Source organism: Montipora foliosa, chromosome 6, assembly GCF_036669935.1.
Source record: "Montipora foliosa isolate CH-2021 chromosome 6, ASM3666993v2, whole genome shotgun sequence".
NCBI lineage: Eukaryota > Metazoa > Cnidaria > Anthozoa > Scleractinia > Acroporidae > Montipora > Montipora foliosa.
Genome location: NC_090874.1, coordinates 7,056,480 through 7,080,479, shown reverse-complemented (window position 1 = coordinate 7,080,479; position 24,000 = coordinate 7,056,480). Strand labels below are relative to the sequence as shown.

The following is a 24,000-nucleotide window of genomic DNA, read 5'->3' as shown; positions in this document are numbered from 1 at the left end:
TGACGTAGCCTATGAATGGCTGCGAGGCTGCCGGTGACCCTGTATCGATAGAGACCTCACTTCTTTTATCATGTAAATTGTGTTGTTGTAATTCTAATTAGTCCGCATTAACATTAGAAAAGCACAAAGTTCGTATCAATGCAGGGTCACCTCGTTTCAATTCTTAGGCCAGGTAACTTAGCTACAACAGTGAAATGGTCTATTAGGGAGATGATATTTTCGAGAGCTTCTAAGATTGAAACTACATTTGTTTCATTCAGGTAAAAGACTGTGCAGCTTATGATGTGGATTGTTACTAATTTCCTTGAAAATTTAACAGTTTGAGCTTGTCTCCGATCAAAGACTTTCTCTAAACTGGCATGTTCTAAGGCCTCACAGTAGGCGACGTTCGGCAATCGTAGCTCGTCTTTGTAGGCCTTCGAGCTTGTCTGATAGATAGCTTGAAAGCAAAGTGTGAAAAACTGGAGAAGTGTACTCAATGACCGAGCGGATGCATGCTTTATAGAAGGTTATAAGTTCTTTTGCCTCAAAACCTGCCCTCTTATATTGCTTGAGGAAGTAAAGCCTTGCGGGGACCTGCCGGAAGATTTCTGACACGTGGCGCACCGCCTTACATTTGCTTTCATTCAGTTGGACCAGGTCATTAACAGAGTCTTGGATCGTGCTTGCTTGGTTTTTGGCCACTGGCTCGGCAATAGTTGTATCGTTCTCGTTTTTCCACGTATCCGTATCGCTTACATTAATGTCGTCGGTCATTTAGAGAAATATCCAGGGACAGTTTTGTCCCTTGTGGAACCTCCGCCAGAATATCTCCCCATTCCAATTTACAGTCTTGGTCCAGCTTGACTCTTTGTTTGCGATCTTTGAGAAAGTCAGTGATCCAATTCAAGATGTCATGTGGAGTATTTAAAGTCGTCAATTTCCCAGCAAGAATCGTATGATCTGGGCCACTTCTTGATATGACGTTACAAACCGCTTTGCATCGCAGAAATTCTTTCAAAACTGGTGTGATAATCACCTTGGGACGTGATACCATGGATAGATCTTTAATCCTTCAATGTCACCATTTTCTCTCGTTCTGCTTTTAATTCCATGTTAGTTACTACTAGTTCTTTGAGACAGTCTGTCAAGTTATTGCAAAGGTTTGCCCGCTCTTTCTCTTGCAGGCCTTTGACGTACGTGAAAGCGCTGTCTTGTCATGGTCTCCCAAACTACTCCTTAACTTTTTTCCACGTCCGTGACGTCCCCGACTTTCTTCTTTACGTCTTCTAACTCATGTTTCATTTCGAGTTTAAGAAAACAAAGTTCGTTTTGTAATTTAGCTAAATTTCTTTCCGTGTTTCCATCTAACTTCAGGATTTAAGTCTCAGAGCTAGCTGAAGACTTACTCGTCCATGGTTTTAACTTTCGTCGTTTCCGCCGTAGAGTTTACAGAGCTAGAACTTGACACTCGCTTGCCTCGTTCATATTTTGTCATTCCATGAAACCGTTATCTAATGTAAACTGCTGTTCTACTACTTTCTGTCGCTCAAGACAAAGCGTTTCCGACCGGCATCGCAGTCAGTTCCAGTCTGGGGTTTTCGGGACAGTATTTTTTATGCAAGAAACGCTTTTGTGGAAAATAGAACAGTATATATTAATCAAAAAAAGTAAAGGACCAAGAATAATGACCTGCGACACCCCGAAGGTTAGTTGACTTGCACTGGATAACGATCCGTCAACTATCACATTTTTATACCGATGTATAGGAGGCGAAAAGTGGAACAAAATCTATATCAACCCCCTTATCAACTCGTTCGTTCCCATTTTCAAGGGCGGCGATGAACCGGGCCCTTGTAACTACCACCCGTTTCTCTTTTTTCACTTTTCATCTGACTCTTTGAGAAAGTTGTGTATAACAAATTGAAATATTATGCTGAATCAAATGGACTTCCCAGGCTACAATGGCCGGTATGCTTTTCGTGAGGATATGTCAACTCAGCATGCAATTGTGGATATTGTGAATTCGATTGAAAGATATATAGATAACAAATTAGTTAGCTGTATTTTTCTTGACTTTATGTGTTAAAAAGGCTTTCGATACTGAAGCCTGACTTGCGCAACTTAGGAAAAAAACCTTTCAAAAACATGTCCTCTTATCACCCATTCTCAGCTAACAGGGACCATTGATGTCACACGCTTTGAGCTTTTTTTTTTATTTTCGTATCTGACATTCTATATCACTGAAATGTATTTTATTTTGATCTTAAACACCAAAGGAAATACCCAGAGAAATTTCATTGAATTACCTTTTCAGGTTACTATTTAGTGAGTATTTATGTTATCCACCCTCGTGGTCTCTTGCGTTATCCCATGTTGCTGAAAATAGGCTGTCACACGGCAGAAAATGTATTTTCAAATGACCTTTAAGCCAGTAAACGCTTTGAACTTTCCAATGAAGATGTGCCCATTTTGTACATATTACACGGACGTTTGTAAATATAAGAACTGTAAGCTTTATACCCTTTTTGCCTACCGTGAATATTATCTGAAGATTAGAAACCTTACCAAATGAAAATCACCCGGCGAAGATGGATTTACGGCGGAATTTTATAAACACTTCTTTGATTTGGTGGGGTATGATCTTGTTGAAGGCCTTAATGCAGCTTACCAGGGTTTTCAACAGTTTTGTAAAGTAGCGGACATATTTCTCAAAGCACCGGACGTGAAATTTTCTGGTGCAGTAGGTTGCCTTGCAAGCGCCGAATGAACGTGCTACTTAAGTCCTTGGCCAAACGAGAGCGAGAGTTGATGAGAGTCGATCGAGAGTTGGCCAAACGAGAGCGAGAGTTGTCGAGATTTTCACGCGCAAACAAAACAGAGAGCCTGGGAACCACCCTGCGAAAACCCTTTCCGACGTAAATGTGACGACAAGCCAGCCGGTATGTTCACCCTTGGCGTTGTCCTTGATCCCCGAATCCGACGCCATGTTTTTTTCTCTTTTCATCTGAGCCCGCTGGAAAAAAACAGCCGCTGCTGACCGCAAAACTCTCGCTCAAACTCTCGTGCGCCGCCAAGCGAGAGAAAACTCTCACCACCTCCCAGGAAATTTTAAAAATAGAACAATCAGAAACGCTGTTTCCAGTGTTTTTCTGGAACCCAAGAATCAGTTTCCCAGGCAAAACTGAAGTTCACTCAAATTCTCTTTAAAAAGCAAGCAAAAAAACAAAAAAAACAAACAGACCCCTCAAATACTGGCCCTCAAAGTATCGGAGATGGAATAGGAAACGACCGAACGAAACGTCCGGCCTCCGGCCTCAAACGAAAACCCTGGCCTACAATATTGGGCAACTGTCAATATCTCAGCACAGAGGTGTGATCACTCTATTACCCAAAGGGGATGAGTCATTAACACATTTACATAACTGGAGACCAATAACATTATTGAATGTTGATTATAAAATTGCATCTAAAGCTATCGCGAAGAGAAGTGAACCAATCCTAAACAACCTTGTCCATTCTGATCAAACTGGATTCGTTAAAGGAAGGTATATTGGAGAGAACATCGGACTGATTAGTGACATTATGGAACAAACAAACAAACTAAATAGTACAGGGGTTCTAATCTCGGTAGACTTTCAGAAAGCTTTTGATTCCCTTGAGTGGTCCTGTATTCAGTCAGCTTTAGAGGGGTATAATTTCGGTGAGGGAATTGTTAAGTGGATTCAATTGTTTCATAAGGATATAGAGAGTGCAGTTATGAACAATGGATATTTGACAAGTTGGTTTAAGCCTTTAAGAGGAGTGAGACAAGGATGCCCTCTTTCACCATATTCAATTATTTTGACTGTCGAAATTCTGTCTAACAATATTCGACAAGATACAAATATAAGAGGAATAGTTATCTTTGGAAATGAAATCAAGCTGACCCAGTTCGCTGATGACACCAATCTCTTTTGTCGTGACCTTGACTCAGTTAGTGCAGTTCTGAACAAAGTTAATATTTTCAGTAAATTTTCAGGGTTGCACCTTAATATTGGTAAACAAAAGGCAATGTGGCTTGGAAGATGGTCAAACAATAAAACAAGAGCTCTGGAGATGAAATGGGTGCGAGAACTTACTAAAATATTGAGAATTTATGTATCTTATAATGAGAAAGGAAATAACCAACTTAACTTTAAACTTAAAATACAGAAAATGCAGTCTAAACTTGATATTTGGAATTCTAGAGCTTTGACACTATATGGCAAGGTATTAATTGCAAAATCCCTTGGTTTGTCGTCTTTTATATATTCAGCATCTATAGTTAACGTTCCTACAGATATTCCTGCTAATGTAACAAGTAGACTCTTCAAATTTCTTTGGAAAAATAAAAGAGATAAAATTAAACGGGATGCTATGTATCAAGAATATGACAAAGGCGGCTTGCGAATGATGATGTTGATGTAATGTTCAAGTCATTAAGGTTAGCATGGATACCAAGGCTGCTACAAAATACTAAAAGCAACTGGAAAACTGTTCCTGAGCATTTCTTTCAAAAATGTGATAGTCTTCGCTTTCTGTTAAGGTGTAACTACCATACAAAATACTTAGTAGGCCTACCAAAATCTTATGGGGACGCTCTTTCTTTCTTCTCCAAGCTTAAATCTCTTTATAATTATAATTATAGCAAAGAAAGTCTCCTGTTTAACAACCAGGATATTCTAATAGATGGTAAACCTATTTTTCTTAAGGAGTGGTTATTTCAGGTGTTGTTTCAGTTAATAATCTGTTTCATGAATCAGGCCGCTACCTTACCTTTCAAGAATTTCTTTCGAAGTATAATTGTAAATCAAATTTTCTGGAGTACTATCAAGTTTTAAGCGCAATACCAAGCTTTATGTCTCAAAAAAGTAAGAGAGATGGATAACACGAGCGTGGAGGGTTTTGTCCAAGGGGCCCCATCTTTTATGCTAGATGAGAACATAGTGTTAAAGTTAGAGAAATTAAAATGTCGAGATTTTTATCGGCTCTTGAATTTTAAACTACACCAGTCAACTCCAGCTGGCTTACAGCGTTGGAGTAAAATACTTCCAATTGGCAGTGCCTCATGGGGAGAATCTTTTAAGATGTCATATAAAACATGTAAGGAAACTAAGTTAAGAGAATTTAAATTTAAACTTCTTCACCGAATTGTAGTGACCAAAAAGGAATTGAAAAGATTTGGAATTAAAAGTGAAAGTGACTGCTTGTATTGCGGTGAATCAGATTCCATAGACCACACTTCTTGACTGTCAATTCACTTCGTCTTTTACTCGTCAAGTGGTGGGGTGGTTTAATGCCACAAACAATACTGGTTTCAATCCAGAACCTAAGGAAATAGTGTTTGGCTTGTTCAAGCAAAGCTTTGCTGGGCATGGGGCTGTAAGAAAGTTTAATTATACGGCAATTGTTATTGAAGTTCCTTTCGTCTTAATTTCAATGTCAATCGCTTTCGGCTCGAGTTTGTAAACGCTTTCATAAGATGTCGTCGAAAGTTTGAAGAAAAAGCAACATACGTGACAGGATTAAGCAGAAAAGAGATTTTGGCGAACACACCGCAACAAGTTGGGACAAGAGGGTGTATCTTTACCTTGAAAATTGCGAGGATTGAGACCACAGCATACGGAGACCAGGAGATTAGGTAGGCAATGATAACGCTTGAAAAATACATTGCTGCCCTACGATGCTTCCGCAAAAGAGCAGTATTCATAGTCTCGCCATAGGACATAGTTCTCTCTACAATGTGTTTAGAAACTTTGTGGATCTTGTAGTAACAAAACGCGATAGAGACCACGGGCAAAAAGAAACAAGCGAAAAACATTAAAGCAAAGTATGCGTGATCTCCTGGAAGAGATGAATTCCATTGAATTGAGCATGCGAAGTTGGTTCCCTCCATTCCATATTTTGACCATCCTAGTAATGGCGCCAGGCTGAAGGCTAATGAGTAGATCCAGCAGGCCAGGATAAGCTGCCCTATTTGTTTCTTGGTGAAGTAAGAGTGCTTCGAAAGTGATCGGTTGATGGTCAAGTACTTTTCCACTGCAATAATTGTAAGATGTGTAATGGTCACAAGTCCAAGAAAAAATATCATAAAGGCGTGTGAACGGCATCCTGCCATTCCAAATGGCCACGATTGCTGATAATATACAGCAATTGAGAATGGAACGGGCACAGAGCAAGATAAGAGATTGCTAAACACCATACTGATGATCAAATAACTACTTGCTGGAAGGCGCTTTATATTTTTGCGGATTATATAAACTACTAAGCTGTTTGAAAAAGTTCCGACGATGCTCACGATGAAATAGATAACCACGAAGACTGTTTTCCATACGTGAAGTGGGTCCATCGCTGTGAATCGAATCGTCCTGAGTGGCGACAGTCTTTATATTTAGTCATTACAAAGCTTTCATTTAATCGGAAAGTGTAGAAAGTATACTGACACTACTGGCAGTTTGTCTGCCAAAAGCACCGAAATAATAAAACTTCGGAAGTAATCAGTTTTTGCATCGAATAGGAAGGAAAGCAAAATGTCTTAAAAGTTGATTAGTCTTTTTCCCGTTTTAATGTTGATGGAAAATACGACAGGATGTTCTCTTCACTAACGAGAAACTCTAAAAAGAGAATCACCTGCCTTTTAATCGTGGTTGTTTTTGTGTTTCTTAAGCATTTAAGTAGGAATCGATGAAGTTTGATTCCAGTAAAATTCTCCGAAAGCAACTTCCCTTTGAAAGAGACAATATTATCTGTGAGATGGTCATCGTTTATTTTTCACTTTTTTGGAAGCACTGCATGGGATCATTTTTCAGAATACAACCGAGTCACTTCGTTTCATTCTTCATCTGTTTACTAGAGTTAAACAGTCACCACCTCCCGTTCACAACTGAACAACACACATACGCAAACCACCAAACCACCCTCTAAAAAAGTCGGGATTTTATCATTATATATATTAGGGAAGAATCATATCAGTATTTAAAAAATTTCATTCGTGACTGGCAGGGGACGATTTTTTAGATCAGTCAGGACATAACTGGTCGAAACATAGTGTTGCTATTTTGGAACATTTGAATTTAATATGGCCCTCAAAACTCGTTCCAAACTAAATTGTGGTGTTAATGTTTGAAAGGTTCAGACCAATTCCTTAAATTCAAGACAAAAATCGCTTAATTTCACGTGTAAAACTGCACTCTCAGTCAGAATAGTTAATTTCAACCAAATTTTAAACACTGCAAAAAAAAAACGGTAAAATCTGGCCAAAAAATGTATGCGTCATCCTTAAAATAAATCTTGGGCCATTGAATCTCGATGTATAGGATTTCTTTTGCTAGGATTTCCGAAATTTGGAAACGTCTTGGCGTTGCTATGGGGTTGCGAAATTCGAAAACCTTTATGGCGAAGTTACGGGATTTCGAAATTCGCCGGAAACGCCTTGGTGTTTCTATGGGCTTCCAAAATTCGGACAGGTTTTAGCGTCGTCAGGGGATTTCGAAATTCGGAAACGTCTTGGCGTTGTTACGGGGTTCTGATACTCGGAAACATCTTGGCGTTGTTACGGGGTTCCAAAATTCAGAAACATGCTGGCATTGTTACGGGCTTCCGAGACTTGGGAAGGGGGTTCCGAATTTAGAAAATCTGCATTGTTTAGTGGAAGTTCAAAAAAAGGTGAAACCACTCGTTTCTGCTGAGAAAATTGGGGCTTCCGAGTAAAATAAGAATTCCATCTTCCATTTTTGGCTTGATTTTGAGATTCCGAGTTAAGGACGGTGCACACTATTGTTATTGCGCATACGTTCTGCGCATCTCCAGATACTCGGATTTCCTATGGGTGGTGCTCATTAATACAGGAATACTTTTGCGCGATTCAAACTATGCAGAGAAAGCATAACTTAGCAAGTGCTCTTGGTATCCAAAAAGAATTGGGGGTAACCACTCATTTTTCAGAGATAATTAAGCTTCAATTTGGAAAAAACGCCATACATTGCCTTGTATTTTAAGGGTTTTTACAAACATTGTTGATTAATTATCTTCGAAAAATGCGTGGTTACTGTCAATTTTCTTTTTGGATTTCAAGAACACTTGTTAAGATCCGCTTTCCCCGCATATTCAGTAAACCGCGCAAAAATACCTTTGAATTAGTAGGCCCCGTCCTTAATATGGAAACTTCTCTCTTGCATAAAGGAGCGATCTTCAAATTCCGCGTAAAATTGTTGTGTTTTTCACACCAATCCATGATCTATCACGAACCTTTTGACACCCTCAAAAATAATGGTCGTAAATGGAAACAAGTTATGGGCAAAGCTATTGACATGTATGACAGAAGATCTTGTCAGAAGCCCATTTTGGAACCGCATAGAAACACCATGACGTTTCCGAATCTCGAAAGCCCTTAACTATGGCAGAACGTTTCCGAATTTTGGAACCCCATAGAAACGCCAAGACGTTTCTGAATTTCGAAATCCCCTAACTACGCCAAAAAGGTTTTCGAATTTTGCAACCCCATAGCACCGCTAAGACGTTTCCGAATTTTGGAAATCCTATACATCGAGATTCAGTGGCCCAAGATTTATTTTAAAGGTCTTGTATTTTTCACATCAATCCATTATCTATCACGAACCCTTTGACACCCTGAAAAGTAATGGTCGTAAATTGAAGCTTGTTATATCCAAAGCTATTGACATGTATGACAGAAGATCTTGCTTCAGGTCGAGCAATTTTTCCAATGTATTTTGTTGTTTGCAAGTACATATACAAAGAAAATAAAATTTGCTCAGAAATGTCGTTCACGAATTAAGTTTATGTTGAGTTACTATGGATCAAATTAAAACATGATAATTGCAAGTCTGAGCCTTCTCATACAGTCATAATAAGGAATTAGATTGTTTCTTACCATGTAACAGAATTCTGGAATATTAAAATATCTGCGGTACACAGTTCAGCAAATATTTGTTTTCTGCACGCTACCAATGCAATGACGCGTTGTTCTTAAGGGATGTGGTGCTATTGGTATATAAGTGTGTAATTAGCAGTTTGTTCTTCCTGTGGGTCGAACGCTACTAACGAGACTAAACTTTTACTGCTAGATGGATTTGTGTCCTACTCGCTCAGGCTGCGCCTTGACCCCTAGATCTACGGAGGATCGAACTTGCTCATTAGTCTTATCATCGGGCGTTTCAAAAGCGCACTTTTTGACTCGTTCTATTTTTCTTTTGTAGTACGGAGAACTTGGGCATTTAAGTGTTTTCTGCAAGAAACCCGGGGAGCCGAAGCCTTCTGGCGGTGCTAAATTGTTAGACAGCGCAATTTTTGAAAAGGGAGTTTAAGATGACTTTATGTTATCCCTCTTGTCTACTACAACCAGTCTTTCGTCTCTAAAAGAAAGTCCTAAGAATCATTACTCACTCTCCCCCACGTGCGCATACCTACCCTCTATTTAGCACATTAAACATTCTAACTATATTCGACATTTATAAGCACCTACTAGTTTCTTGTTTCGTTTTCCTTCCAACTAAGTCTCTCCCTCAATTGAAGGAATATACTTAATTGTCAGTGAGTCTGCTCCAAGTGGAGTGTTCAGTAAAGCTATGACCCTCGTAGTTGTGGACGCAGTTTTAGCAATTGCGTGGAGAAGCCTGAAAAATTCAGGACTTCAACGTGGACACTTAAAGCTTGGTAGGAATCATGGGGAAATTAACATATTTCTTTTAAAGGTCGAACCCCAATGTCTGGACTCGCAGGACTCGAACCAGGGAACGTTTGATTAATAACGCCTTCACTTAACCACTAGACTACCACATCACTTACTGAGGCGATGTCATTTTTTATTTAAATGTCAATATTTTTTCTTCCAAATGTCGCTGTAAACGTGTATTAACACCCGCTAAGAAGCAAGCTGACACAGTGAAAAATGTCGGTTGCTTAGACTTAACCATTATTCAGCAATGTTTTTATATATATTCTAATTAGTTTTGGTAAATAATCGGCACACTTAATCAGTCAGTTGATCTTTAGTGGTTAAGTGGATAAGAACAGTTCTTTTAAAGTGAGTGTTCCGGGTTCAAATCCTGTCCAGGGACTACTTTTACTTTTTTTTAATTTTTATCTGCTACCACAAGTTCTGGGACAGAGTAATCTTAACGGAGGATAATACTTCTTTTGGAGCAAACTGACAATGAAGGAATTATCCTTCATTTGAGGAAGAAATCGTGTTGTTTCCTTCATATGCAAAAGCTCTTGCCCATTCCTCTCTTGTCTCTCTTAAAACTTTATTCTGATTGTCATCAATATTTTAGAAGGCAGAAAGACAACTTGCATCTCCATACTCATAAATACTCTTTCTCTTTAGGGGTACAGGGTCCCCGTATTTGGAATGATATTCCTCTCTCGTTGCGCAGTTCTCTCAATCTTTCAAACTGTAATCGTAAACTCAGAGATTATTTGCAGTTCTTGTAAACTATCATATATTATTAAAAACTGGATCATTGGATAATGCAATTCGAGAGTTTTGATTGGCTAAGCCATCATGGGTTATGAGCCACTATACCATGATCTACAAACACGGCAAGCATATGCGCGATTTTTTGGGCCTCTTTATTTTTATTGTAGTCTAATTTTCTATATTTTGGGGGCGTTTTTAATAAAACAATTATTCCACTCGCGCTTGTTGGATATGAGATGATTATAGCCCACTCGGCGCTACGCGCCTCGTTGGCTATCTATCATCTCATATCCAACGCGCGCTCATGGAATAATTGTTAATTATTATTCAGCACATTGTGATAATGTCCAAATATGGTCATAGCGCGCTCAATATTTCGTCATGCGTACTCAACGTATATCCTGCGATATACGGAATTTTGTGTCGCGGAGAAAAATGATAGTTTTTCCAGCTTTTTTTTTCCAACAAACGTAGAAAATTGAGCTTTGTCATCAATGTGTTGAATAATGAAACAATTATTCTGCTCAATCTTGTGGAATATCGCCTGATTTTAGCCAACTCGGCCTACGGCCTCGTCGGCTAAGTATCAGGCGATATTCCGCGCGGTTTCGCAGGATAATTGTTAAATATTCGTTTAACCGTGAATTAACCATAATTCCTCTCATAATGCCTTCGAACTCTTTCTCATAAGATATCATAGTTAGCTTTAGGTTTAATTACGTATTCGAAATGGTATAGATGGTTTTCAATCACGTGATGAGACGGCTATGTTGGTGCACAAAACAGCAAATTATGGCTCATGTTTTGCATTATAATAAGACAAATTCCCAAAAGACTTTTTTCTCTATTGTTCTGTTCACCAACATGGCTGCTGTGACGTCAGGTGAAAACCATCTATAATTATTTGTCTAGTCCTTTTTTTGTCTGTTCGTTTCTGTTTGCCACCAGGTAATTCGCCTGTTCTCCTGTGTGGTCTTTCCCAGCATATAAGCCTCTGGTTTCGGCAATTGAACAAATCTGGGGGAATAAAACGAGTCTGGGGCCGGATTTTGGGACACGAATTCTATGAGGAAATACGAACAAAAATAAGGAAAATAAAAAATATTGGGGGTAAGGCGACTTTTATTCAATTAATGCCATTTCCAGTAGTATTTGCGGGAGTGTTAAAGGGCGCTTGAAGAGAAGGTCATCCGTATATGTCTGGATAGACCCATGCCTCTCGCCAGCTCGGCCGTGTCGGGCACAAGCGACAGCCAATTGTGTCAACTTTGTGATGTATAGATGTATAGATGATTTATTTACCTCAGCTCAGTTTCACATGATATAAAAAATTATAGGTGAAATTTATATAGGCAGCAAAAGAAAGTATAGCTAAGGTGTAATAACAAAATAGAGAGCGAGTTGGGATCATCCAAATAGCAAAGGCTAATCTAGTGGATGACCCCTGTGCAACTAATTCTGCTTTTTGAAGCGAAATCGCAACTAGTCAATGTAAAATACATTTCTTGTGGCACTGGCATTTTGATTTTGCGGATTTAAAAAAAGTGAGGTTAGGGACACTGTAAGCTTAAGTCTGAATGCTGGAATTTACTAGATACAAATTATTAAAGACGAAGAAATTTGCGGTGGTTTGTTGTGAGTGGCCAAAACAATTACCAGAAGCACGGTACCTTGAAGCGTGTAACTTGCAACTCTTTTCCTTGGAACAAATCTGGGATTTTAGGACACCAATTTTGTGCCCAATTCAAATAAGGAATTTTTGAACTCAAGAAAATCCAGCTATGATCCAGAGTTAAACGCTTCATGGTCATGAGCTTCTGCAATTACTTCGTGTGGTTTTTGCTTCTCAGTAATACATTTCCGGCGTCAATCACTTCATCCTCTTCACCTTCATTTCTCATTGTCACTTGTATTTATCTTGTTTACAGTGACCAGTTTGTCGTTTTCTCACGAAGATCGCAGTCTTTTCATCCTGGGATCAGAGGCAGGGGGAGTGTTTAAGTGCTCCATGACCTCAAGGGGACCACCGCTGACAAGTATGTATTCTTTTCTCATTCCTAATGGAATTTTACTCTTGTTCGGACGAACTTTTTTATAACATAGTTTGCGAAGTCAGTGTACGAGGGCCTGTTCCATACTGTTTTCGTTTACGGTGATGACATGAATAAACTCGATATGTTCTTTGCTTTGCGAAGACGACATTCTCTAGCACTTGCGAAGTTTGAAGAGCACTTAAGGAGCTTGTAGTGGAGTACTGTCCAAACTTTTCTCGCGCTTCAAAACTCGGATATACTAACGCCAAACCTTAAATAAGTGATAGTGTTCACTTTCTTTTACAGACACACACAGTTCAGTACCACTGCGATCTCCAGTGACATTTGCCTTCTCTCCTCATTTTGGGCCTGTCTTTTCTGTGGATTGCTCGCCTTATCACAGGAATATTTTCCTTACGTGTGGTACCGATGCATCCGTCAGATTGTACTCCATGTTGCAGGTTTGATGTTTTGAGTCTTTGTTATTTACATTACGGAGTCTTAACAACAAAGACGGTTATGGCACCGGCAATGCCATGATTGATTTAAGAAGGAGAAATAATCGGGCAGCACGTATATTTCTTTGCGGAATTACATGTAACCAAATGTAAGGTTTTAACTACAACGTGAGCACAGAGTAGTCTCACTTTCTATCTTTACTTCGAGATCGTTGGTACTAATCCATTGGCTCATTGGCTTGTTGGACGAAATTGAAGATATCGCGAAATGCTAATTGTCGTTCTCGCTGGCGTTGTTATATTGGGGTCCTCGCCGAAAACTCTGCGCTATCTTAGTCTTTCGCGATTATTCTCGTGCAATGTGAACGAAGTGTTGTAGAATCGAAATAAATTGGTGAGAGCCTTTTCAGAGTAGAAATAGAGGATGAAAGATTCACATTTTAATGCTCCTGTACTTGTCAAAACGTCGAATAAAAACAGGTAAAGTCACTTTAATTTTTTAACGTCGGTAGTTCCTTCAGGTACGAGGCTGGTATCATCGGAAGCCGAAGGTGCGCCCTTTACCCCCACCCCCTCCCTCTGTCAGTGCTCCGTTTTACGAATATTCATAAAGGCTATAGCTACACGTAGGCTTAGCTACATGACTCCGGGATTTTTTGGGGAATATTAGACGTTAAAAAGAATTTTAGAAACTCTCGGGAATTTTAGAAAAAAATTGACAATTTCGAGAATTTTAGAGCGATTTCAACTTTGACCTGACATGTTGGAAACTTTTCACAGGCAACCTACCAAGATAGGGGTCAGTCCGTTCATATCCATTCCTTATCAGCGGTTATTCACCAAAAGGGGTCCTACAGTGCATCTAAGCAGCGTTTTCTCACCGTAGTTTCGGAATTGGGATCTTTGCTTGATAGCAAATATGGCAGACTTTGCACTATAAGAAACGAAATTTATAAGAATTTTCGGGAATTTTAGAGAGCTTTTGGAGAATTTTAGACATTTCTAAAAGAATTTTCAGTCAGAGCTTTTGTTTGGAAAATTCCGTAAAGAATTTTAGACAATTTTTCGGGAATTATGTAGCTAAGCCCAGCTACACGGATCAGAGGACAGCCACTGAGGGAACTGGGCACTAATTAACTGAGCTACGCCTGCTCCTTTGGTTAACAGTCAGGAAGCAGCAAGCTATAAGCTGGGAAAAGATGGAGGGAGCCTCTTTGTACAAATTCCTTTACAAAGGTGATTTCTCTCTTCTCAGTTTTCCGGTTCTATACTAATTTTGCAACCCTGTTGTAATTTCAGTCCAAACCTCTTTTCTCAGTTGAACCCGGAGCAGGGTACTTGTTTCGGGTGCGATGGTCCCCTTCGCGGCCTTTGGTGTTTTCAGCGGTTACAGCTGATGGCCGACTACTTATTTATGATTTGAAGGTGAGACTTCAACGCTTGTCTCCTTTTCCATTGTTTTTATAAATAGCCATATCATTTTTTTCTGGCCTGGGAAGCTGGCGGAATGGTTATACGAATTGTTTTATTGCCTTGTTATAACTCTTTATGCGGTGTTTTTTATTATCGAATCAAGATCATCCTAGTTGAAGAGACGATTTGTCCGATGATGACTCGGGAATAGTCGGAAAAAATCCGGGTGCTCCTTTGCAGAAGTCGAACCTACGACTTCCCGATTACTAGTTCGGCCGATACTCTGCCACCAAGCTGTAGGAGACTCGTGGGAGTCAGGTGATTTAACTAGGTTCAAGTGAAGTAGGTGACAGATTGGATGACTCGGCGACTCGGGGATACTCAGAAAAGAATCCGAGTGATCCGAGTGATCCGAGTCGAACCGACGACCTTCCGATTACTACTTCGTATGCTTTACTACTGAGCTATAGCTATAGGAGACTCGTGAGAACTAGCCTGAGTATTTGGCTTTTCTACCCCTTAGGACGGGCTGATACTCAGGTTACGTGACAGCTTGGCGCTTACTCTCAAGTTCATTACAATATAGAGAGAGCCATTTTGACAATTTTTTGTCCCGGCGTAGCAGTAGTATAGCGGAACAATTGAATTTGCTCAGGCTACTTTACAATAGACCATTTTCGAATTCTCACGGCTGGACTGGATCTAGCATGAAATGGAGGCTAATGCGGGAAAATCTTTTCAAAGCAAATTAATTTGCCCGCATTAGCCTCCATTTCATGCTAGATCCAGTCCAGCTGTGAGAATACGAAACTGGCCTATTATGTCGCATGACTCTGTGTAGTCTTTGTCCTCCTTTTGTTAGTGAGGGACCTAACTATCATCTTCGTTCTGCTAACGATATTTCTTTGACTTTTGCTCGTACTGAATGATATAAAAGATCTTTTCTTTTTTTAACTATTTGTTTGTGGAATGGTCATCCTTTTGAGGTTGGCATGTCCTCTACTTTCTCCGCGTTTAAGAGAAGTCTTTCCAAATTTTTTTAATTCTCCACTCCGTAATTATTTATTTTTTTGTTGGGGACCGTACGACGTCGATTCATCATACTCGCCTAAGGCTTAATTTGAGGGCTTTAAATAGTGACCTTACCAAGGTTAATTGTGCTGTTTTATTTGCGTGTAATTTTTGTAATGCTCCAACTGAAGATGCTAAACATTTATTTTTGCATTACCCAGGCTTTGCTGCTCTGCGCGAAATATTGTTTGGCTCCGCTGCGCACTTATTTAACAATCAGACCCTTCGCCCGCAAGGACTACGGATCAATAGCCCTTGAGGCGAAGCCGAATGGGCTATTGACCCGTGGCCCCTGAGGGCGAAGGGTCTAATTGTTTTAGTATCACCCAACTAGTCGGACAGAAAAGGCAATAGCAAAGTTAGCAAATAAAAGCTGAAGAAATATTTATTTGAACGAACGAAAGAAAGCGTCACGCTTTTCGCTACTCGAGGACTGTTACTAATAGTCCTCTAGTAGTGTAGCCAATCAAAATGCTGGATTTGCTTTAGTCCACTAGTTTGGTGATACTAATGTTTTGGCGTCTGACAAGAAAAAAACTGATTGGCTTTTAAACGGTGTTCCTATATTTTTTACCGGTAATTCTGTCGCATCGTCTCAGCCTGGAAACACAGTTTCAATATGTCTTTCACATTTTCGCCATCATGCTTTTAATTGTGTTGATGTTGTCCCGCCTTCCCTAGATTTGCATTCTTGACTATCTGGGACAAGCTTTCATTGATTTAAGTTTTTGTAAAATTATGTTCTTGTTTGGAGTTTTTAATGACATATCAGAGAGTTATCTACTGACATTATTTTTAAGGTAAACCGTATCAACCCATCTGTCACTTTAGAAGTTACAAGTGATCAATCGCCGGTTTATTCGCTGGAATACAACCTTCAAAGGTATTTTAATTCTCGTCTCCAAGATCATTTAAGTAGTAAAGCTTCGACAACGGCAAATGAGGACATCAGAGAGCTTCAGCAACGCCGACGCATCGGCAATGGCGATGCTTCCAGAAACTAGGCGGTTTTATGAGTGACAAACTGTGCTGCACTCGCGGCGTGCAATTTAAGACATTTTCTTCAACAGCATTGTGAAATAATGACATTTAAAGTTTTGACGACAGCGCGAGCTTTCATTCTCAATCTTTTCTTTGAAACCGTTCGCCCCGATCCAGGTCAGATTATTTCGCTGCGTAAAACAGACGAAATCGTGAAATATTAACAATAGCGCGAGAAATTATTTTTTTGAAAGTGGTGATTTCTTCCAGACTGCCGTTGTCGTTGTTTAAACTATTATTGGTTGAAAAGAGAAGATAATCCGGCGTGCCTCACGCATTTTAGACCGTCATTTCCTTGAATTACTCTACCACGAAACAACGTGAAATAAAGGTTTTGACGACAAAGTGAGCATGTAACATTGAATTCTGCACCTCAACTTCAAAACCAGTTGTAGGATACTTTGCTCAGCTCATGGTACTACATCGACGAGATGGAAAAATCGCGGAATATTTGCTACAGTGTTCAGTTGTATTTTGAAGTGACGTTCTCTTCGAGTTACCTCTATCGTAGCTTTAATTCCCTGTGAGGGAGCTTTAGCAAGGACAACGATGGCTCCAAAATAGTCATCTGAAAATATACGGTTACTGGACGTTATTGAAATCATTTTGCGATTATTCCAAGTCGTAAAATTGTGAGTCGTGCGACCCGTAGAAAGGGTGTACAACTTTTCAGGAATAAAATTGATGTGAACCGTGTGGATGTTTGGCAAGAAAGGTAAATTGTTTTCGCCGCCATCTTGATTTTTTTATGGTACAGCGGGCTCAATCATAAACATTGGTTGTATCACTAAATGGATTCTCGCACTGGAAAAACCAGTCTAAAGAGAGAAAACAAGAATGACTAGTCCAGAAGTTCGGGCTGCGGCGGCTTCAAAGAGTTGACGCGATTCAGGCAAAAGAAGGCTCTGCTCACAGGGTGGGGGCATGCGCACTGTTCTGCACCAATGTGGCTACTGTATGTAGAACACTGTTTCTGTTCATCAAACCCATTGCTAAAGCTCCTAAATATTAAAAATCTACGACGGCGACGTCGACGAAATATAACTTTGCATTGTTCCATCTTGTTCACGGCATACAAAGTTGGCGAATGATGCGAAAAATAAATAAGGGGTTTCAAAGGTTTTACGTCGTTGTTGTGCAATGTACTACAAAAAGATGTGCTAAAATGCTTGCCGCACGAGTATTTTTTCCTCTTTTAACCAATTATATCATTGTTTTGTGGCGTTCTCGTTGCTGTAGCCGTCGTCGTTTCTTAAACTCCCTTAATTTGGTGACTGGACGTCGTTGTCAGGGGGAGAACGGTAAAGAAAATGTTGCAAGAACAAGTACCTTTGTTTATCTTGAAGCCGTCTTAGTCCTCCTTGCTTTAACCTCTTTAAAGACCGAGACACACTAGGCGACAAGTCGCTCAGTGTGTACTACTTGCAAAACAAGTTGCTGCTACACCACACCTGTTCGGTGCACACGCAGTGATCTCGTATGAGGGGGAATGTGAACTAGTTTTCTTATTCAATTTGGCGGACCATATGACGTTCTTTCATTGGTTCATTGACATTTTGTCGCAGCGACTTGTTGCTGGACGTGTACACACAGTGCGACAATGCTGCTTTCGCTAATTCTGTCGCTGTGATCAGTCGTAAGAATTCAAATGTCACACGAGGCGAATTGCTGCGGGCTACTTGTCCCCGCGACGTGTCGCAGCGACGGCAACGTGGCTTTGCCGTGGCCATGAAACACTAAAATCGCGCTGTGCGTGCGGCATGCATCTTATTACATTTTTTTTCCGGTTCTCTGCCTAATAAAATTTAACGAAGTTTTGACAGCTGGTGCAAACAACAGTCACTTTTTTATTCTTCAACTTTGTTGAAATGGCCAATACCGCAGTCAAATCTTGAACCCACGTCAGAAAATTGTGAGGAAAACAAATAAATTCAACGAAGTCCCGATAAAGCAAACTACATTGTCGTTACCTTGACTCTTGACACTACAATTCTTTGATTGCACCTGATGTTACGGCCGCCATGTTGGTGGGGAAAGAGCAATAGCGAAAACGTCTTTTTGGAATAGACCTTTTTGCAGATACAGCGGCCATTTTGATTTCTGTTGTTTCAAATAGCTATTATGGGATGCCCAGGGGGCAAATGAGCATCCCATAATGTCTTTCGAAACAATAGAAATCAAAATGGCCGCCGTATCTGCAAAAAGGTCTATTTGACTCTATTATTATGGAAATCGTGTGCTACATTTTTCTATTGTTTTGGCACCAACATGGCCCGTCTTATCGCAGGAGTGCAATCAAAGAATCGATACGCCGTTGTATTAAAGTTTTGGGATGGAGGAAAAACATTCATCAAGTTTTTGTCCGTTTCCAGAAAGCAGATAGTCGCCACAGGAGATTCCCAAGGACGAATCAAAATATGGCGCCTCAGTGATGATTTAATTAACCAGAGTGCTCGGGAGGAAGAATTCTTGGCAGCGATAGCAAGTGATGCACAGACAGAATGAAGATCTGTCATTGATCAACTTTTTCCCTTCCGAGAGCACCAGTTGGGCTTGTGGAGAAGAGTCGCGGCAACGAAGTTAGCCCTTGATGGTTGGAGGCTAACGTTTATTCCTCAGTGTAGTTGAGGATGAGTGGATCTCCTTGACTTGCGACTCTGACCGATCGAAAATGTCATTCAAATTTCTAGCCCTCTTCGTTCTTTTGTCTGTCAGATGAATAATACTCTGGAGGTGACTGGCCTCAGGCAGACAGGACCCTGGGTATACAGCTAGCTAAAGGAGTAAAGAAGACAAAATAAAAATGTCAAGATTTTAAAGGGCTTGTAATTCTGTTTCCGTATTTTTTCCTCACAATAATCGACCATTTGAATCATCGACGACATCCTCGTCTCCATGAAGTTCGTTCCCAGATCCCTTTACCGATGTTTCCATAGTATTATCTCCTGCCTCCCTTGACCTGTTGTCTCCGCTTTCAGCGTCATTTTTCGAATACTTGTTGTCTTCGTTCGTTGACTTCTCGCCAGTTTCGAAATCACTTTGTTCAACCTTTTTAGTGTCCGAGCTTTCATCATGTCTCTTCTGTATCCTCCTTGTTCTCTAATATGCTGCTACTGGAACTGTGATATCTCTCTTCTACCCCGACCATAAAATTTTGTACTCGAGTTCTCTTTGTGCCATTTTTGTAATCCTTTCGACCTTTATTGTGCCTCAACTTCGAGTAAGCGTAAGACGAGCGATGCGCCTTGGCATTAGAGTCATGTTTCTTTGACCTTAGACCTTTCCTCTTCGCTGCTCGACCTTTCTTTATCATTTGCAGCTTGTGCATCAACTTGTCAACTTTAGTCTTTTCCTTCATCTTGTCGTATAGCATCGCTAGTGATTCCCTCTTAGGTAGGCTGTTGCCTTTCGGAATATGTCCTTTCTTCCTGGTTTTTGCTAAATGGAGGATATCTTTCAGCATTTCATAGACCTCTTCGTCGTGTACTGCGTGAGTGCTGAATACTTTCCCAATTTTTCCGCCATGACTGATATTCTGTCTGGGATGATGGTGCTTTTTCTCGACGGTTCCCTCAGGTATGCTATCAATAACTTTTCGCAAAATAGCCGAGTTAGCTTTTGATGTCATCCAAGGGCCCCAGTATCCATGGTGCTCGTCTGGGTTTGCACTGGGGTCTCTCTCAGGGAACCACACAGGAAGAGCTTTCTCCTGGTAGTCGATAAGTTTTTTGATTAATTGTTCGACTCTGTCAAGATGGGAGAATGCTAGATTATTGCGTTCACAAGGATCTGAAAGACAAAAGGAAGCATTTATTTGCATTTCTTGAACTTGTACGCAACTTGACGAACATTTCGCCTCACCACAATTTTCCTACCAGGGCATTTCCTCGTCCAGGGTGGAAAACAGCACTCACAACTTGTTTAACTTTACTCTGTTACCTCATCTATTGAAGATACGAATGCGGGGGAGGACGTAAACCATTATTCTGTGTCTTAAAATAAGGAAGGGAAAAGGAAAGGGCTGCTTTTGTAATGATATCAACAAATAATCTGGAAAGAAAGATGAACCATAAACTTTATACTTCATCTCCAAACATTTGGTCGTAAAAGCACCCACACACCATTTGTGAAAAGACAACGGACCTCCCTGTTCCAGCAACCCTTAAATTTGTAAAATTAATAATAAATAAGAAAGACAACAAACCAAGAAGATAAATAGAGCAAGTAATGTACCTTGCTCGACGTTAAACAAACATGGAAAAACGGTTGTATTGCATGGAGTGCTGTTACTTTCTGACCACTCGCCACACTTTATAACAGCTCCAGGCAGAGTTGAGGGCTCTTCCATGGAGTCCTGTTTTTCCTCGACTTCGTAGCGTGGGTACCACGTTGTTTCGTACACAGCGTCCTGATTAATGATGAGCTTGTACTGGTTCACGCGAATGGCGGCGAACTTACGGATGGGGTCAATGTTATGGAGAACCTGAAAAAAAAAATGTTTAACTCATTGAGCCTTATCTAAATTCAATAATAAAGCAGTTCTCAGCTAATTGCCAGTGCAAAGCCAAAACAAAATTATGCACATGCCTATTCACGACAGAAAGCGTGTTGAGCGCGGAAAACGCTCTTTCCTCTGATTGGCCGCCTGGAAATTGCGCGATATTTTTGAGCCAATCACTACCACATGTTAACTCTAGCAAAACCGTAACAAAGATAAAGCAGTAGTGACACCTAAGCAAAATTTTCATACCGTAGTCCTCGGCGATTTCTCGGCATGCGCAATGGTGTCCCACACATTCATTCCATCAATATTGTCTTGGATCGCAGATACGTTACCTCCGGCCAGATGATAGAAGGTTGGTAACCAGTCTGTGACATCAATTAAGTCATAACTAACGCGGCGTTTCTTTGAAATCAAATTGCTGTGAACAAAACCGACTCCACGGACTCCTCCCTCCCAAAAGGTGTCTTTGCCTCCTTTTAAGGGATAGTTACAGCCTTGATTCCTGAAAGAAAGAAAAGAGTAACGAGGAAAATACATAGTTATGACTCGATTGATATCGGTACAGCGATGTCTACTCGAGATGGACCGACACACAGGGGCGAATCCAGGATTTTTGTTAGGAGGGGGTGCACCACTAAGGAATGGGGTAGCTGACGTTTTTTTTGTTCCAGAATACCAGTTCTATTAGAAAGCCGGGTCATCTTAGGGGGAGGGGGTGCGCACCCCCCTCACCCTCCCCCTAGATGCGGCCCTGACACACCATGGCTAAGTTCAGCGGTTCGATTCTGCATGTCTGTTAACATAGAAACAAGCCACTTCCTTCAATAGAGCTAAGCTGATCCGTTTGTTGAAACGGCGGATGGCGCCGTTAACAGTATGCATCTTTCTCCATTGTTATCAAAACCAAGTAAGTTAGTCATGGGATGAGGGGCCCTTTGCAGTTTAGTGATCGCATGGTACAAACACCGCCATACTGGGACGCAAATTACCCACTGGGACATCTAAAACAAAGAAGATTTAAATTATCTTGCTTCGTTTAAGATGTCCCAGTGCGCAATTTGCGTTCCAGTATGGCGGTGTTTGTACCATGCGATCACTAACCTGCAAATGTCCAATAACAGCTATTCACCGAAGTGGAGGTGGCTAGTGGCGGATATCCTCTGCTGGCCACCGACACTGAGTTGAAAAGTTGTTTTAGTATATACTGAAACAGTGAGCTGATTCTTAGCTCATTTATTTCTGCAACGTCAGAGGTGAATAGCAAAGGATATTGAGGAGTTTGAGTGGCCTTTCAGACCGCGCCTTCATTGCTGTCCACTGTTTTTAGTATATGCTAATTCGTGATAGGGATAGCGCTCCAGCCAACCATCCACAACTAGAGCTCGCAAATAAGATCCAATGAATGAAAAGGCGTTCTTACCAGTTGAATCCCCTAGGAGCTCCTCCGTTATCGGTGGTAAAAACGATGACAGTGTTGTCATACAATCCTTTTCTCTTTAAAGCCTTAGTTATGTTACCAACGGACTCATCTAAAGAAGCCACCATGGCTGCGTATTTTCTCCTGTCCAAAGATGAAAAATTGGGAGATTTCTGAAAAAAGAAAGACCAGAAGGTTTTAACTTTTTGAACCAAGATGCGGCTTTAAATTTTTAACCTTAAATAAGACGTTAAAATATTTAACAACCAAAAAGTCGCATTTGAGACCCATCTTAATTGCCCGAGGCACACCCAACTCCATGAAGTCGAGAATGGATTGCAGGGCTGAAATAACTTGAAATTCTTTTCGAAAGGTAACAGACTCAATATGTGAGCTTTGGATCGTACGTCTACAAATTAACAGAGATCTTGGAGTCGATATTGTAACAATGAATTGCAAAACGAAAATACGTAACACAGGCTTAATTCTGACTCACATCCAGCAGTCTTGGCGGTGCCTGTAGGGGGTCGCGTTCATTTGCTGAATGTACTCCTTGTTGTGCCAGATACAGATAAAGTGGTTCAGAAGCATTATGGGTTTCGATAATCCTCTCAGCTATTTCAGTGTACAATTCTGTACCATAATGTCCGGTTTCATTTTTGACAGCCTGTGGGGAAGAAAGATTTGATCAATAAACAGTCCCAGGATCTTCTCGGCTGTAAACGTGAGAAGACCCAAGACCCTGGCAACCCAAAGGGCATACGTGGCATGGGTGTGTAATGGCCGATTCATCTTTCATTGGGCATGCGCGAAGTTTAAGCCAACTTGCACACATGGCATTGAATGAAAATGGTGTCGTTAAGTGTAACTGATACGAATGTGGTGTCCGACACGCCCAAAACACATACAAATGCACACACCGTAGACCCACAATAAAAGAGGTCGAGCGTTTTCGGAACGGGTTGGTCCGCGAACTTTACGAGAGATCACTTTACGAGCGAAAATTTATGAGTGAATGTAATGAGAATCATTGCCATCACTCTAACCTTATAATGAAAAATAATCTAGCCGACATCCCTTCTGTATTACTTTTCCTTTCTTTTACATTTGGCGGTCCAGGACATCAGGAAAGTCCGACTTCACGCAGATATGCGTCTAGTAATATTTTCGATACTTTTATCGGTGCTAAAAACGATTTGTGAGCTAGCGTTTCGAGATTTAGTCCTTCTTGGACAAGGCCTTCTTGTACGGGACAATCACTATTTTTCTTTGCGCTCTCATCGATTTAAAACGGGATGTTTGTATATTTTTCCCGCATACCTAAGCAAGCTGGAACCGCAGTACTTTACCTTCATGTTATTCCTTAGATCTGTCCCCCAGACATCTTCTTGAGAGGTATGGTCCCAATAGTCCTCTTTTCCATTCCAAAAGCCGTAGTAAGTTTCAAACCCGCGGTAGGTAGGAGTGTATTCCTTCTCAAAAAATCCTAAATGCCACTGAAAGGTAATAGCATTCACAGTTTTGCGAAGTGACTGTGTGACTTTACATGTAATACAACATTGTTTATTCTCAGAATTTAGAAAAGCCAAAGGTAGCTAACGAAAGTAAATATCCCGATTAAGTAT

The 24,000-nt window shown here is 40.6% G+C and overlaps 3 protein-coding genes across 3 annotated transcripts in view; 1 reads left to right on the top strand and 2 right to left on the bottom strand.

Moving 5' to 3' along the window:
* LOC138006536 (cytoplasmic dynein 2 intermediate chain 2-like) overlaps nucleotides 1–19,246 on the top strand; it is a 28,911-nt gene extending 9,665 nt beyond the window's left edge. The window contains exons 13-17 of the mRNA XM_068852924.1: nucleotides 12,367–12,474; nucleotides 12,778–12,932; nucleotides 14,229–14,354; nucleotides 16,214–16,296; nucleotides 18,827–19,246. Coding sequence (XP_068709025.1) covers nucleotides 12,367–12,474; nucleotides 12,778–12,932; nucleotides 14,229–14,354; nucleotides 16,214–16,296; nucleotides 18,827–18,959 — 605 coding nt within the window. The 3' untranslated portion in view covers nucleotides 18,960–19,246. The remainder of the gene's footprint in view (nucleotides 1–12,366; nucleotides 12,475–12,777; nucleotides 12,933–14,228; nucleotides 14,355–16,213; nucleotides 16,297–18,826) is intronic.
* Nucleotides 4,507–6,352, bottom strand: LOC138008458 (melanopsin-B-like). Its single transcript, XM_068855789.1, has one exon. The coding sequence runs from the start codon at nucleotides 6,347–6,349 to the stop codon at nucleotides 5,411–5,413; it is 939 nt and encodes a 312-aa protein (XP_068711890.1). The 5' UTR covers nucleotides 6,350–6,352; the 3' UTR covers nucleotides 4,507–5,410.
* A 185-nt stretch (nucleotides 19,247–19,431) lies between the features above and the next one.
* LOC138006533 (arylsulfatase I-like) overlaps nucleotides 19,432–24,000 on the bottom strand; it is a 14,178-nt gene continuing 9,609 nt past the window's right edge. The window contains exons 5-10 of the mRNA XM_068852921.1: nucleotides 23,725–23,871; nucleotides 22,872–23,042; nucleotides 22,379–22,548; nucleotides 21,205–21,460; nucleotides 20,688–20,937; nucleotides 19,432–20,243 (exon numbers count right to left, since the gene is read on the bottom strand). Of these exons, the coding sequence (XP_068709022.1) occupies nucleotides 19,525–20,243; nucleotides 20,688–20,937; nucleotides 21,205–21,460; nucleotides 22,379–22,548; nucleotides 22,872–23,042; nucleotides 23,725–23,871 (1,713 nt within the window). The 3' untranslated portion in view covers nucleotides 19,432–19,524. The remainder of the gene's footprint in view (nucleotides 20,244–20,687; nucleotides 20,938–21,204; nucleotides 21,461–22,378; nucleotides 22,549–22,871; nucleotides 23,043–23,724; nucleotides 23,872–24,000) is intronic.